Here is a 13,373-nt window from a genome sequence, read left to right as displayed (position 1 = left end):
TTTTAAGTAACAAATAAAAGTGGAATAATGCAATAATTAATATATCATTGATATAATCTCATTTTACCTCAGCACATGTTTGTGTTGGTGCTGCTTGGTCCGCTGTGACTTTTAAGATTGAGAATGTCATTGTAGGAGAAAAAGAATGTTTTTTTCAAATTATATTGTTGCTTTTCCGCCCCTCTGGCCTTGTGCCACCTATTGAACTTGTCCCGGGGACACCACTCATGCCCATCTTCATCTGCCAAGACACCTAGCATCATGAAATGACGTGCTAATATATCAGTAAATAACGTGATAAGTTTCAGGAACTACGATAATGCTATAAAATAACTTACAAAACAATGTGACAAAATCGCAAAATAATGTGGGGGGTTTCACAAAATAACGTCGTAATATCACAAAATAGCAGGATTACTTTCACAAAATGACGTGATACTAAATGCGAAAACAGTCTTCCCCGCCTGCTTCTGTACTTCATTCTCAGTGATTATATTTGAAAACTATTAGGCAGTTTGAGACCTGCACAATTGCGCTGATGGGTCGTTCACAGTCCTGAAGAGTGATGTTTACCGTAATGGAGGCAAGCAGTCTAATAAAGCTCAATGTGATGAGGAGCACTTCACTCATCTTGTTGTCATCTTGTTCCAGCTTGCATGAGGGGGGGGGGGGGACTCTTATAAGCCCAGGATAATACAGAATGAACTGCGTGTGTGCTGGGAAGAGAGGCGCTGAAATCCAGAACCATCTCATGTAATGCGCTTTGTGATCATAACTTTGCTTTCCCCCACTAAAACCTGCCAAATTAAATCTTTGCACACTGAGTACTTCACACGTCTTCCACACTGATTGATGACAAAGGCGGGGGAAGCTGTGGGCGGTCTCCATCAGGGTTTTCCTCAGACAGACTCGGCAGGTGACTGAGCTTCAACTGCCCAATTACCAGTCCACATGTTCCTCTGTCAGAGCTTCGGGCACTTTTGCTTTCCCTTAGTTCCCTCATCACTGGGCAGCTCACAATGAAACGGTAGGATTGTAATCTCTCATTACAGCCTGAAAAGATGTGACTCAAGCAGTCAACATGACCCTTTTGGAGAAAATGTGTAATATTTTTTTTACGTGTCGAGGAACAGTTATTAAGGTAATAGGTTCAGAGAATTTGCAAATGACAGGCAGCGCATGGAAACTAATGGAGTCACACTAAAGGTTCTTGCCATTAATGATGACCACAAATACCCTTTAAAAGAAGTATCAGATCTGAGTTACCTGAATTATCTCATTGTGTTAAGTCACAAAGAGGGGACTTTCTGTCCTCTCACTCGGCAAAGTAACGTTTTATTCTCTTCTTTTATTTCTGTCAACCTCAGACTTCATCAAATCATAAGTGTACATTTAAAAAACGCAAACAGTAATTCATGTGTTTCCTCCCCTAGTACACCTCATCGCTGACGTACGACGGTGTCCTTGTGATGGCTGAAGCCTTCCGCACACTTCGCCGGCAGAAAATCGACATAAGCCGCCGCGGCAACGCCGGGGACTGCCTCGCCAATCCGGCGGCTCCCTGGAACCAAGGAATAGATATGGAACGTGCCCTCAAACAGGTTGGTCTTGTCATACAAACTCACTAAAATGTCAAAATTGGCTTCCAGTTTAAAATTTTTACTTTGTTTTTATGATCCAACTCCATGGTAATGCAATAGTAGTGCTCACTGTCATCACATTTTCATCTCTGCAGGTGCGCCTCCAGGGCCTGACAGGCAATATTCAGTTTGATCATTACGGCAGGAGGATCAATTACACTATGGACGTGTTTGAACTCAAGAGCAACGGCCCACGCAAGGTAAACATCACACATGATTGTTGTCATTCCCCTCATTGACAAACCATTGTCAGGCTTGACAACGTCAGTTCTTAGAATTATATTTTAATATGTCCGTTTCGCAATGTCAACTATTAAATTCCGTTTAAACGTTTGAGGATAAACAGTAATAAATTAGTTTTACACAATTTGGGGGATTAAACTATCGGCAGTGGACTTTCAATGGAAAATGGAAATTGTTTTTTATTCATTATTTATTTATTTTTTGTGACCACAAAATCCACTCACTCAGTCTTTGCCGAGAAAAAAAAAACAGTATCAAGTAAACAAGCACAGAGAAACCATCCATCTCTGGAATGGCAAGAGGCCCAAGATGAACTGCTTGGAACTGCTAATTTCTTTTCACTGCCCATCCCTCCCCCAAAAAAAAATTACAGTTGTTGTTCCCCTAAGCAGGAAATTACTCCGTGTTCCCGTTTCATGCTTTCTTCTAGTCCAGCGAGTGTTTTTGAAGAAAATTTGTGACTCACATTCAATATCTCTGTGTACAGTCTACTGCTCCGCAGGGAAATTTGGATGAACGTTCATTCTCTCGACTCATTTTTCTTTAAACTGGTGTTGTTTTATTCACACTCCACCACCATTTCTTGCACTAATAAGGCACTTCTATGTAGGTCTTGTTCGGTCTCATTTTCACCAGAGCTGGGATTATAAATCAAATATACTCAAAAATTAAATAGCAGAAATGTATATTTCAAGATGTTTCTTCATGGTCTTCCCTCATAGATTGGTTACTGGAACGACATCGACAAACTGGTGTTGGTGCAGAATGAAAATGCTCTATCCAATGATAGCTCAGCGATGGAGAACCGGACCGTTGTCGTGACAACCATCATGGTAATGTACTCTGCCAGTGTTTCTACTCTCCATTATGTACAATGTGTGCTTTTTTTTGCGCCTCCACTCACCTAGCAGATGAGGTGCTTCAACACTGAAGGGACGGAATCTGAGTTACGAGTAAATAAACACGTAGCAGTGTGTCATGCTAGTTATAATACTCTCATATAATTGAGGCATTTGCATAGATTTCTTTATTTTCTTTTTGCGATTTTTTCCCTCACTGCATATTAACTTCAAATATATTGATGTGCAAATCAATTTCACAACATGCAGCCGAGAATGTTGCTATCCCTGAACGCTAATTATTTACAAGGTGCAGAACGTATTTAACCTGTTTATGTGGGAATCCAACACCAATATTGATGAAAAAATAACACTGAAGTTTGCCTCTATACCTGCTGAAAACAGATGTTTCGACTGAAACAGGCAACAGAGCAAATGCTTTAATAATGAATGTAAATTATGTAAGTAACTTACTTAAACACTGTCATTTCCCATGACTCATATTTTGTATGTATATATTTTGCTGCTGTATTATATAACTCCTGACTATTCATACTGTATTATTTGTCAGAAATACCAGTATGAATTTGTTCATTGTGCTTATGTAAGGAATGGGAACCATTCCTTAAAACAGAAAAAAATGAATTTCTTTATTATATATATTATAAAATTGTGTATTTGAAATTGAGCAAAAATATGTAAAAGTCTAACTTTTACATCTATCACATTATAACCCACTGACTGTACTATAGAGTATGTAGATCAGGCTGGCTGTAGTTTTACAAACTACATTTCTGTTCTTCTCCAGCTTTACAAAGCGACTTTACAAGCGACTGATACTCATGATATTCTTTGAACTCACCATTTGTGGATAGTATCCAGGGGGTTGTTCACAACGTGCTTTTGTCATGTGTGTACAGTGGAGCTGCAGCGTGTCCCTAGGCTGAAATTGTTTTCCTGTAGGTGTAGTGAGGTTTGTCATTTGTTCATCTGAGGCCACCGTAGTTGGGCGAACCGTTACTGGAGTCATGATTGGTCAATACCAGTGTTGCCACAGTCACTTTGAAAAAGTAATGCGAGTACTGATGGCTGATAACTCGCTCAAAAAGTTTCTTTCCTCAGTACTTATGTAAAAGTACTGAGAGAGGGAAAAGAGTTAGATTATGCCGACTTCAACTCTCTTGCCTGAACATAACTTTTCTGTGGCAAATTTAAGGTGTGTTTTTGAAACAAACTACTGTAAGAACTAATGGAGAATCACATGTTTTGATTTTTACCTTTATATCTAAAATTCAAAACTGTTTACCTGACTATGTTTGAGGTATTTTTTTCAACACAATCTCAGCTACGTGAATGTAGAGTCAATAAATAATTTTGACATGCCGTATTTAGGACCTGATAATACTCACAAAAAGGAACAAATCTGAGTACGAAAACAAGTCTTCTCCCAGTAAAGTTATTAAACTCGACTTATCAAGGTGGTTAAAAAACTGTTTTTTAGTTTTGAGTCAACTCCTGTGACATACGACGTGAGGCTACCTGTCCCTTTCTTTACAAGTTTCACTCCCTGGAAGTCATAAGTTGATGTTTGGGCAGCTCTAAGTCACACTGTAGCTAGGCTCTGCAACCATTCTTTAACCGGTCATTTCTGCGCATCCGTGGACCCTTAATATTCTGTACCTTCTGTAGCAGACACCAATTCAAAGTAGAGGCTTTTCAGCAAGAAACGCACATAGCTCGCCACTGTTCTCTGTTGTTTACGTCCATGTTGCTGGTGGCGTCACACGTGTGCTGCCCACATGTTGAAAGTGTGACTGGTGTGTCACACTTTCAACAGCATGTCCAAAAAACTCTGACAAGTAACTTAATCTACATATATATATATATATATATATATATATATATATATATATATATATATATATATATATATACACATATATAGAGTGACGCGAGTGACATAATACAGACTTTGAAATTTGCATGTACCAATGGAATATATTGTAGATCACTTGTTTTGTTTTGTTTTTCATTTGTAAGAAGATGTAAAAATGTTTGTTGTCTCTGGCCAAAAGCGTAGTTGTAACTTGAGGTGCAAAACTAGAAAACACAACCCAAAAAATAGTTCAATTGGTTGATGCATCACAAAACAGTTTAACTGCCTGTAAGCTGTTTGTTAAGCTTCATGTGGGTGAAGTCTCTAACACTATTATCATGAGGGTGGAAAGAGAGTCCACTATCTACTTGAATTTTATCATTTATTTAGAGCGCAGTGTGTTTTAAGAGGTTATGAAGAACTTGATCCTGAAGTTTACATCAATTTTTTTTATAGATTGAAAATGAATGCAGCCTTATTTCTTCATCTGTAAATTCAAGATTCCCTCGACAATTCAAGAAAAATACTGCTCCCTTACTGAGCAGAAGCTCATTATACAGTACTGCGTGTCCTGCTCAACAAGTGTCGCAGCCTTTGATCTGAACTGTATGTCGCAGAAGTGACGGCGCCACTTGATGTCCAATTTTCATGTTGTAGCTTTTTATTTTGTTGACGTAAACCCAAAAGTAAACACTGAATCGGACGCCGTCTGAGAGAATGCGTCTTCGGAAGGTCCACGTGCTGCGCTGTTTACCGCCGATTGTGTTGGACTTTTTATTGAGCAGGAGTAGGAACCACATCTTCGCTTCTAATGGCAAAGGAGTGAAGTAAGGACTGGGACTGAAGGAATGTGGGAGGGATGTCCACCGACTGAGCAGGATGAGCAATACAAGCTGCAGTGTAGTCAAAGCCAGGCCACAGGGGAGTGCTACTTCATTACTCTAATGGCTCATTAGTTCGCAAATCTAAAACCAACCCCAGATCACCATTTAGACGTGACCTCAGTCCAGTTTCCTCCTAATGGCTTTTACAAAAAAACCAGACTGCAGCCACTTAAATTATTCTTTTCCTCCCTCCAACAAGGTACAGGCTAATCTATGTACTTGTGCAGATCCCTCGCTTTCATCCGAGCTCAGTTCCTTCATTTGCTGCCTTTTTATGTTGGCCACGCTCTTCCTTTGGATTCAGTGAGGCTGCTTCAGGTGAGCACATGAGCTGGTGCAAGCAGATGTCACTTAAAAGACCTGAGCTGCTTCAAATGTTTAATGTAACTGTCACACCTCTAGGTGATCATTATATAAATATTCTTGGTGTTGTGTTAGAAATAATGTGTAAATCATAGATTTCTCTTATTGGGTGAAGTCACAACTTGTTTATCGAGCTGTAGTATGAGGTGATGCAGTGGTACCTTTATTTACGAGTGAATTTTTCAAGACCCAAGACTTCATTGCTTTCAGTTGAGGGCCAAAGTTTTGGTGACAAGACAGCTTCAGACGCCTCTGAGAATCACCTGCCGGTTTTATTTTGACTAGGTAGAGCACATATATAGGGACCTCCAGTCGTCCACACACTCGCATCTACAGTCACAGTTATCCATTAGCCTCTGTGTGTTTTCAGATGAAACCATAGGGCCCAAAGAAAGCTATGGGAAGAACATGCAAACTGCTCAGAGGGTTTGATGGAATCAAACCTTCAACCTTCTTGCTGTGACGCTGCAGAACAAAGCACTACCCCGTCCTGTTCATCTTGTTTTTATTCATATATTATGCTATCATATATTATCTATACTATTATAATATTTGCTGTAATGCCAAAGAGTCCGCACACACCACCTTGTAGATCCACTCAACTTTATTGACAATAAACTCAATAAAATGTAAACTCAAACTCAATAATGTCACTACTATCGGCTATTGATGCATGTCATATTTGGTTCACATTAGCGTTTGTTTTTTGCTAAACCTTTCCAGCATGAGTCAGAGCCTAGTGAGTGCTAAGAACAAGTGGATGAAGTTAAAGCGACACAGAGCAACAGCAGAGCGACAAAGGCAGTGCACACAAAGGGTTTGAAGGTGATGCGGAGGAAGTTATGAGCTGATGGAAAACGAGTGAAACGTTCTTTCTTTTTCTAGTTACCGATTTTTGCCGATTTTCTTTTCTTCTTCCTCATTACTAAACCACAATACTGTATATTGCAACTTTTAAAGCAAAATAAATCTCTGACAATACGAAAGTGTTCAACATCGAATGAATAATTTTTATTCCCAATGAACACATCGAAACCACAACACGCATATGTTAATAACCTCAATGCTGCCTTATAACCAGACAGTTTGCTCCTCTTTTCCTCGACTACGTGTCCAGGGAGTATCTGGGGTCCAGGTGCACTATTGCTGTAAACTCTGGTCTTCGACAAGAGAACTCGGCTGGACGTACTGCCATTCACTCCAGTTAGCTTAGCTTTTGCTCGGTTAGCCTCTAGCTAGCGCTGGAATTCGGTTCGGTGATTTGACACAAAGTCCTGTTTTGTGATGGAGGCTAACTTTGTGGATGTTCAAGTTGGGAATTGAAATTTGGTTGTGAAATTTGGTTGTCATTTTCCTCGACGGAGAAGTATTGCCGAATGACCGCCATCATGGCTGGCTAGCTGTGTGCGGCGCCAGGACTGCAGGCGTCTCTGCTGCATCAGTGTGATTTTCCAGCGTCATGGCTGCTTTGTTTTGTTATTTTTACATCATGACGTCAGTGTAAGGTACAACCTTAAAACCACGCATGAATATAAATAGCATTTTAAGAAGAAAATATCTACATTTAGCCCTACAAAAAACTCCTTTTTTATTGCAATACATTCTAATGCATTTTGTTTTCGGTGGCCCAAAAAGGATTAGTGGCAATTTATATTTGTATTTGTTTTATTTTTGGAGTCTAATGCTCAGTCACTGAGCAAATCGAACCCATAAGTCTGGGCACCACTGTATTTGGTACATTATTCACTGGAGTCATGTGCTCCAAATGACTGTATGCTCCCCAGTTTAACATGATCATAGCTTTGCCTGCATATATTATCATCTTACTTACCCATATCTTGAAGCGCTGATGCTCCATTTTTAATCTTATTTACTCAATAAACCTCTTTTTTGAGGTCAGTTTTTCACTACTGTAAAATAAACTGGGTCCTCAAACTTACAATCCAGTGAGCTGTTTTATTTCTCTCAGTTTTAAGCCACTGAAAACCAAGTGTTTTGCTTGCACACATCTTTTCTGTCCGTACACCAGTGTAATTGACAACAACATTAAACAATCACCTCTGGATTATGTTCATGTGGCCGCTGTTTTTCTCTCTCTCTCTCTCTTGTTGTGTTTTTTTAATGCTACGCCAAAACCTTTATTTATGAGTTGAATACTCTGAAAAAGGGTGAACACAATTCATTAAAGTGGACATGTCCCTGTTGACAGCAGTGTAAGAGTGTTGTGATGCCCGCAGGCTCCAGATAAGCAAACACAGGGATACAATTGAATTATATTGGGCCTGTGTAGATACCAGTGTTGTTACCAGACGCACGACCTTTGTGTGGCAAGTGCTTGTTGTAAACAGTGAACATGAAGTAAGGCAGCTTTTACAGTCACGGTACACATCCTGTCTGTCCTCCGCCCCCATCCATGCGTCTCCTCTCTGATTTTCATTAAACTTGGCTCCTCTTTTCACCCCCACACCTTCATGCTGCTTGTATATTTCTCTGTGGATGGTGACCTCAGCAAACCTTGGCTAACGTGAGCTCAGCCACCTCCTCCTCTTTGCAGCCGCTGATGAAGAGGAAGACTCTGCTGCAACACTGACGGACGGGTCTGCAGGCAGAATGAAACTCGCAGGCCAGACGACCAGTGAATTTATTTTAGAGCTTCTTGCAACACTAAATGTGTTTTATGATGCGTTCCACTTCTTGTCAGAGCTCGGAACTCAAGGCTGCGGATGTCAAACCGTCTAAGACAGAATGTTGACATCACGATAACGCGCATGGCCGATGACAGCACAACAAAAACTAGATGTCTTTATAATAAGAATTACTGGAAAGATCATACAGACAAAATCTCAGCAAAACAGATCTTCCTTTACAATAAAAAAAAACAATGCTTTGCATTGTTTGACAGTATTATATTTGAACATAAATTCACCTTCCGAAGTTGCTCTGGCAGATTTTTATTCTTCCCTCTGAGTTGGATCTCCCAGCTTGAGGTCTGTTCACATAGAACTCTGATTTCCAAGGGGAAGTGTAACGCACCATTGTTTCTGTTGTGTTGTTGTTTCTACCTTGTTCTCATGATAAGAGCACATCGCACTGAAAGACGACTTGATGCACACACAAGCCCCTCGCTGTGTCTAAACTCTTGCATGAAAAAAATAACATCGATTTTTGTCATCTCGATCATACCAATAATCCATGTGCAAGAAAAGGAGGACAGAAAAGAAGTCATGCTTTTCCCTGTAAGTAACATCACTGATCTGAGGCACAGGAGTTAAGTATTTAGAAATGACCATGAAAACCTGTATTCCGGCCCATCAATCATTCCCAGACCAAATACCTCGACTAAAGTTCAGCTTTCTCCTCGAGCAGCTGTCCAATAAATCACCCGCTCGCCCACGCAACGGAGCCAGCTAGCTGTGAAAGCATTTAGACAGAACTATCTGTATGGAATTATTTTGATAGAGATTAAGTGTCAGATCTGCAACCGTTTTGGTGATGAGTCGACACGGTTGTTGCAATTGAAGTCATTCCAAGACAGGTTGTCGTGTTGTCGTGATGGAAATGATAACCATCCTGTACGCACGACTGGCGGGCTCAGGAAAGAGTGTATCTCACGTTTAGCCGCATATTTTTTTCCTATTGATGCTGATGTAAAAGCATGAATAGCATCAGTAGGTGTTTTATAAAAATGTGCAGAATATAAAATCAAGCCTCACACAAGGACCAAGAAAGAGTTTTCCTTTTCACTAATGCAAGAACTTAATGTCAGTTCAGTTGGCAAGAATTATTCTGGATCAATGGCGTTCACTCTTTCTTGGCTACTTTCAAAACCGTCATGTCATCGTGATCTGCCCACCATTTGTTTGATACACTGAAAACTTGAAGAGGGAACAAATATTACCATATACACGGACTACATTCATATGTGTGTCTCCAGAAATGAACGCCAAATTATTCCATAATTACCAATAATAAACTGTATATAAGCAAGTCATGAGTTTAATATATGTTCCCTAATCTGTAGTGTAGTAGTATTTGGTTTTGTTTTTGGCATGTTTATCAATGTCTTGTAATGTACCTCTGTTTTGAATGTTGTTCATGTGACAGCTGGTTATATATAGTGTGTCATGAGGTCCCATGTCTGGAGACACTATACTCTTAAGTTTCACAACTGATTTCCATCACAGTAACTGTCTTTTATATTCAACATTTTTATCGAATAATCCCGACAGTTGGAGAAGCTTATCGAACTGTAGCAAGACTCTGATGGGAAAGGAACTCAAAAGACTACACTGCAGATTTGAGCACCATATAGGTGTGGTCTGAATGAATGTTCACATGGACAATAGGGTGGAGGAGAGTCACATGACCAGGGAACACAGGCTAAACACTACCATCAGGCGCTTGTAACAGTGGGCACATGGAATGCGTGAATGTGTCAGGCTCATTTGGTGGCAGTGGTGATGATGACATGTCTGACTAAATGTGGCTGAATCACGCTGTTGCCCTGTGACTGTGTACGGCACCGTGACCTTGGGAAATAGCACTACATGGAGGGCGACAGACAGATCAGTTTACTGACGTCGCATGCTTTTTCTTGCTGTGTTGTTCATTGGAAACCATGAAAATAGACGACACATGACAATGCACTGTTCATCCTGAGATTGTGTGCAATGTAAAGTTGTTTAAGATCATCAGTTGGACTGTTGTGTGCTGACGCTAATGTAGCAACATGGGGTAAATCAATTTAAATGAGACAATTAAGTTCTGTAGGTTTGGGTTTGATTCCTAAATAGTCCTGGTCTAGACACCCTGAAAACCGCGCATGATGGACCTGACATCTTTTATATGTGTCAAGAAAGCTCTGCATTTGAATGAGTCTGAGTGGTCTGAAGCACAGACGTGATCATGACTGACTGAACATGCGAATGCTGACTTGGTGACTGACCTGTTTGAAAGCCTTCAAGAATATAGAACAAGAGGCTACGGTGACTTTTCCAGACGCTGTCTTGCTCAGCGAGCTAACCAGCTTATTTAGCGACTTGTCTGCCTTTCTTGGCTCGGATGCAAAGTGTTTCATGTCTTATCAGCCCAAACCATTTGCTACCACAAAGCTGTTCTCCTTCTTTCATTGCCACTTCACTCCTTTGTGTGTCTGTTTTTAGCTTTTTTTCCCCCCTGTCTCTCACCTATTTATCTTTATTTACCCCGCGGCTATCTCCCTCCGCATTTTGACCTGAACCGTCAACTACCCTTAGTTACTCGATCCTGCCGTCATGTTGTATTTTCTCTGGCCATGACATCTCCTTTTACATTTCCGTTGATCTTTGCACCCCATCCGTTTTCATTTCGCTGCCCTCTCATTCCCGCCGTCGACGATGAATCATGATTCCGTGGAGAGGCAACCAAAGTTGTGAGTACATCCAGTAGGATGCACAAACTCCTGTTTTTAATGCACATTACCGCCATGCTGAGACAAAGGTGTCTGGGGCAAACTGATAACAAACCTGAGTGAGACTGATGCCAGAGCTGCCACCGTGCGCCTGTGTGAAGTTACATAAAATACACGGGGGCAAACTGAGAAACAAGGTTGTCGCAGGAAAAACAAGATTAAATCAAGGTTACGCTGTGGCAACTGAATCATCAAGACTGTTTTTCTCGAGATACTTCCAGATACTACTCACAAATTCCAGCCAGGATAGATACTAGCAATGAAAGTAGTTTACTGAAGAGGTACTCTGCTGTTCAAAAAGGCAATATTGTGTATATGAAATGTTTCAACTGTTTGAAATGTCTGTCGGTTCATTTCAAAATGAAATAGTTTCATCCTTCATCTGCTAAAACCCTTTAGATGAAGTAAGCTGATGAGGCTTCATGAAACAGTGTCCTTGTTTTCGAAGCACAGATGGTGGAGCTCTTGTTTCGAGAATGACATGAGGTCACATTGAAATGAAAATGGAAATTGAAATCCCAAGATTTTAGGACAGAGAGTGCCATCTAGTGGGCTATGGAAATGATGACACTGTTTCGCGAAGCTTCATCATCACTAACTTTTTCCACAGTTTTGCATTTAAAATGTAATGGGAGATGAGTTATGACTGGGACGACCTCTCACTTCAAAATACAAACAGTTCATCTGTTGCCTTTACAGAACAAATCCAGTGATTTGTTAGATAACCTGGTGTTTTTCGTCAACCTCTTCACATAATGTTTTATTCCATCTAGTCGAGTCATGGTTTGTTATATCACCTGCCTGTCAAACAACATATTTTTTCACGTGTGAATATGGCTTTTGTGTGGCGTGTACAACCACGTTAAATAGTAAAAGGATTTGTATTCTTTCAATTCAAATTGCCTTTTCCTGCTCAGACTCTTCTATTGTCTGTGTCTGTGAGTAAGAAAACAATGGCGGACACGACATTCCCAACAATGAATTAGAAGAAGGTGTTAATTATCTTACATAATAACTGGGAACAGTATAAATTCCTTTCTCTTTTTTTTTTTTGGTGTCATTTCACAGTGTCTTAGCAGGATGTGTTGATCTGTATGTGGGTGTCTGCTTTGCCCTTCATTAATATGATGATTCATGTGGTGTCACTGGATCCAGAACCGCAGGGTCCCCTCATGTGTCAGTTCATGACGACTGGCGAGGAACAATGAACATAGAGAAGCGACACAGTAGGGGCTCTTTATCGTGATTGTTTACATTTCATGGCCTTTGAGATTGTGTCTCAACTGCAAAGCATTGAAATTGTAAATGACTTCTTGATGTAAACTGGTGTACGTGGAATAAATGCATTGTTTTTGGATACAGTGTGAACCTGGATTTTCTTTGTTTAAATGCAATTCAGAAGAAAATAAAAATGTGTGAGGCTTACCTCACTGGGTCAGAAGAGGGCGTTAGCTTTCACTATCAATTGTTATTCAATATGTGGAAACCGCAAAGAAACAACGGCCAATTACACCATTCTTCTTAGTCACTAGTGTCAGACCAAGTGCAAGCAGCGTCTGTCTGTCTGTTTGTCTGTTATATGCAAGTAACATCCGACTTACAACCTGCTCGACTTTCGTCCACCTGTACTTATGACCACGGCCAGCAGATGTTTTTTTTCTTTTTGTTTTTTTTTTATTCAATGTCACGGCACATAGCAGACGGCAACGCGTACGTCAGTTACGGCAGCACAGTATCGCAGCATCTCACTCTCACACAGTGATCTACCACTACAGTAGCACCTATAACCCTCACGTTGGCCATTTTGAATGGTATTCAACTTACGTCCAATCCAACTTACGACCGGTTGTTCGGAACCGATCGGGGTCGTAAGTCGGGTGTTACTTGTATAGTGTATTTTGAGAGTACAGCTACAGAGAGTACAAGTTCCTCTATTTTTCTTCTTTATTTAATGCTGTTGAAGCAAGATCCAAAACGCTACTGCCACCTGCTGTCAAAAATCTCATTGACATTTTTTTTTTTATGAACTATAATAATTGAAATACTGTAATAATATAGATACAATAAATGTAGGACAAC

At 40.3% G+C, this 13,373-nt stretch overlaps 1 protein-coding gene across 8 annotated transcripts in view; it reads left to right on the top strand.

The window, feature by feature from the left end:
- Positions 1 to 13,373, top strand: part of gria4a (glutamate receptor, ionotropic, AMPA 4a) — a 112,218-nt gene that overhangs the window by 63,888 nt on the left and 34,957 nt on the right. For 7 of the 8 annotated variants that reach the window (XR_008415649.1, XM_053872280.1, XM_053872279.1 and 4 more), the window contains exons 8-10: positions 1,434 to 1,601; positions 1,736 to 1,840; positions 2,606 to 2,716. Coding sequence is in view for 7 of the 8 variants with exons in the window: in XM_053872280.1 (XP_053728255.1) it covers positions 1,434 to 1,601; positions 1,736 to 1,840; positions 2,606 to 2,716 (384 nt within the window). In the remaining variant the exon portion in view is untranslated. Of the gene's footprint in view, positions 1 to 1,433; positions 1,602 to 1,735; positions 1,841 to 2,605; positions 2,717 to 8,399; positions 12,632 to 13,373 lie in introns of those variants that run through there. The other variant, XM_053872285.1, reaches the window with a different exon arrangement.

The sequence above is a fragment of the Synchiropus splendidus genome, chromosome 8, assembly GCF_027744825.2.
Source record: "Synchiropus splendidus isolate RoL2022-P1 chromosome 8, RoL_Sspl_1.0, whole genome shotgun sequence".
NCBI classification, from domain to species: Eukaryota; Metazoa; Chordata; class Actinopteri; order Syngnathiformes; family Callionymidae; genus Synchiropus; species Synchiropus splendidus.
Note: the sequence above shows the minus strand (reverse complement) of the source record. Positions and strands in the feature narration are given on the sequence as shown.